Raw genomic sequence first — 3742 nt, 5'->3', positions numbered from 1 at the left:
AAAAAAAAAAAAGATTTAATTACAACAAACAAACATACTTCCTTTGCATTAAAGACAATGGACATTGTTGCACATTAAAAAGAATGAGCGATCTGACATTATGAAAACTGTGTGTACACCGGCACTGCCCTTTACCATGTGAATGGCCTCACTGCACCTCAGTTCCGTCTTTAACAAATGAGCAAAACCATAAGAGCAATATGCACACTGCAGAAGTTGTTGAAAGGGTCAATTGAAATAAGCCATGAGCAATTCCTTTCTTTTTTTTAATTCAAAAGCTAAAAACATATAATGACAATGATACCAGCTAACCCCTACTGCAGTTGCCAGGAATTAGCCAGAATGCCTTCAGAAGTGTTAATGACCCTTCCACAAACATGACTCAATTTAAATCCCCAGGACCACCTGCTGGGAAGGTATTACTATCATCTTCATTTTACTGAGGAAGATACTGAGGTTTAAGCGAAGTTAGATCATTTGCTCAAGGTCACACAGCCAGTGAGGTGCAGAGCAGAATTCACACCAAGTTCTAATTTTAGAACCTGTGCTTTTACCCTCTAGGTTGCTCCTCATGATTTAATGGGACACCTGAAACACAAATTGAGTGGTGTATGAGCAAAATTTAAATTAGAAATGTTACGGTTAAAATTCCATATTAATATTTCTTTAACACAAATTGAGTGGTGTATGAGCAAAATTTAAATTAGAAATGTTACGGTTAAAATTCCATGTTAATATTTCTTTTTTCTGGGCCAGCCCGGTGGCACACTGCTACAGTGCGCCACTTGAGAACGCAGCGGCGCTCCCGCCGAGGGTTTGGATCCCACATACAGACCAGTTCCCGCTCACTGGCTGAGCGAGTTGCGGGCGCAACACCGAGGGTTGCGATCCCGTTGCCGGTCCCGGTCCGGTACGGGCGCGACACTGAGGGTTGCGATCCATTGCCGGACACGAAAAAAGATAGAAAGGAGAAAAAAAATNCCGGTCCGGTACGGGCGTGACACTGAGGGTTGCGATCCATTGCCGGACACGAAAAAAGATAGAAAGGGGAAAAAAAACGTTGCCGGTCCCGGTCCGGTACGGGCGCGACACTGAGGGTTGCGATCCATTGCCGGACACGAAAAAAGATAGAAAGGAGAAAAAAAATTTTTTTTTTCTTTTTTCTTATGAAAAATTAATGTAATTTGGGGGAGAAAACACACCTTAACACCCTATCATTTACTACCAATACCAGCATATTTTCATAAACTCTCAGTGATTAACACACATATTTTTTACACTATGACAATGATAATGATATGTTCACAGAGCTCTAATTCTTGCATCACTTTTAAAGTCTATTTCTCCTGGAGATGTTTAAAGGATGAGGCTCCTTCCAGGAAGCTACCAGTAGAACCAGACTATCAAGTTGGAAGCAAGAGCTGATGCTGCCCCCTACTGGCTGACTTTCTCTTCTCCAAAGATTCCAGAAAATGGCCATAACAGCCGCAAAATAATCATTTTGAGAACCACATATATAATCAAGGACTCCAGACCAAGCTTGCTAATCTTCAAGGACTCCACCTACAAATTTCCTTCAAGAAAATATCACTACATGGTCCTTTTTTCTTAGGATATTTTCTATTATTTTCAGTTACTTAAAAATATACGATAAACAATCAATTGTTTTTATGGTAGTTAATCTATTATACTTTATCTCTATTCTCATTTTGATGTGTACTTTTTTATCCTAGTTGATTTTCTATTATTTGTCATTTCCTTCTTAAGAAGTTAGACAAATCAACAGATACTAGAACAGAGAGGGGAACACCTAAGACATGTCCATATTAGAAAATTTTAAAAACCACGGGTTGGTTTGCCACTTTGTTTTTCTTCCTTTTTCCCCTCCTTCATCCTGCAGAAATTGTTTTAAAGGTTTTCTCGATCTTATGAAACTAATTACTTATCTTGAAAATAAGCATTGTTCTTCTGTTCTCACCTTTCCTGTTTTGTATGCTTGTCTAGAGTAGTTATTCGAATTTCACCATCTCCCTGAGGTCGTCCAAAAAGCAAAACTGGTTGGTTCTAAAAAATAAAATATATGTGTCTGATTTTTTCATAATCACATAAAAACAGAAATAAATATTAGTAAAGACATTTGCTACCCTATTACATTACAAATTTTATCATTTTTACATTTTGGAGGCACACTTACTCTAAGAAGCTCAGGTCTACATGATACACTTTCTAAAACAGTCCGTCCTTGGTAATACCAGGAGGCATATTAAAGACATTAATTAATTTTATTTATAATCTTAAAAGGGAAGATAGCTACCAAAAGAGAAAATTAACTGAAAGAATCCAAGTCACAAGAAAGTGCTAGTAACTAATATTTGTTGAGCATTTGCTGTGTGTCAGCCACAGGTGTGCAGCAAAATAATACAGACCCTTTCCTCATGGCACATACTGCCCAGTGGGGGAACAAATATTCACAGAAACATAAAATTACAATGCACAGTTGCCATGAAGGAGAAGCACAGGAAGGAAGACTTAATTTGTTCTAGAAAGTCAGGGGTGGCTTCCTTGAGCTAAGATTTTAAGGATGAAAGTTCTGACATAATGATTAAAAATAATGAACTATTTCCCCAGATGCAGACAATCAAATCATTTTTTAAATAGTATTTATAAGTGCTTACTGTACTTGCTACAGGAAAAAAGGAATTGACTGAAAATTATCACTAACACCTAAAGATTTCACTTTTAAAGGACACAGATGTGTGATTAACTAACTCTATTACAAGAAAATATAAAAATAAATGTTTCCTATCAAAATCCCAAAGATAGTGTTTGCAGAAACAGAAAACTCTATCCTAAAATTCATATGGATCTCAAGGGACCCTGAATAGCCAAATTAATCTTGATAAAGAATAAAATTAGAGGTCTCACATTTCCTGATTTCCAAACTTATTATGAAGTTATAATGATCAAAACAGTGTGGCATTAGCATAAAAACAAACAGAGAGAGCAATGGAATTGTAGAGAGCTCAGAAATAAGCCCTCACATATATGGTCAAATAATTTTCAACAAGGATGCTAAGACCACTCAGCAGGGAACGGTGCTGGGAAAACTGAATATCCACTTATAAAAGAATAAAGTTGTACCTTTACCTTACACAATATACAAAGATTAACTCAAAATAGATCAAAGACCTAAACATAAGAGCTAAAACCATAAAACTCTTAGATGAAAATAGGGCAAAAGCCTTATGACAGTGGATATAGCAATGTTTCTTGGATATGACACCAAAAGCATAGGCAACAAAAGAAAAGACTGATAAAATGAACTTTATCAACATTAAAAATTTTTGTGCATCAAGGACACCATCAACAGAGTGAAAAGGCAATCCACAGAAGAAAGTGTTTACAAACCATATGTCTGATAAGGAATTGATATCTAGGATATATATAAAGAACTGCTACAACTTAATAAGAAAATACAATCAACCTGATTCAAAAATGGGTAAAGCACTGGAATAAACAATTCTCCAAAGAAGATATACAAATGTCCAATAAACACATGAAGAAGATACTACAACTTAATAAGAAAATACAATCAACCTGATTCAAAAATGGGTAAAGCACTGGAATAAATAATTCTCCAAAGAAGATATACAAATGTCCAATAAACACATGAAGAAGATGCTCAACATAATTAACCATTAGGGAAATGCAAATCAAAACCACAATGAGCTACCATTTCACG

At 36.0% G+C, this 3742-nt stretch overlaps 1 protein-coding gene across 1 annotated transcript in view; it reads right to left on the bottom strand.

Annotated features, from left to right (window-relative positions):
* VAV3 (vav 3 guanine nucleotide exchange factor) overlaps positions 1–3742 on the bottom strand; it is a 204222-nt gene that overhangs the window by 73859 nt on the left and 126621 nt on the right. Inside the window, exon 13 of the mRNA XM_008581073.1 lies at positions 1979–2064. Coding sequence (XP_008579295.1) covers positions 1979–2064 — 86 coding nt within the window. The remainder of the gene's footprint in view (positions 1–1978; positions 2065–3742) is intronic.

The sequence above is a fragment of the Galeopterus variegatus genome, unplaced genomic scaffold (assembly GCF_000696425.1).
Source record: "Galeopterus variegatus unplaced genomic scaffold, G_variegatus-3.0.2 Scaffold2256, whole genome shotgun sequence".
Taxonomy (NCBI): Eukaryota; Metazoa; Chordata; class Mammalia; order Dermoptera; family Cynocephalidae; genus Galeopterus; species Galeopterus variegatus.
Note: the sequence above shows the minus strand (reverse complement) of the source record. Positions and strands in the feature narration are given on the sequence as shown.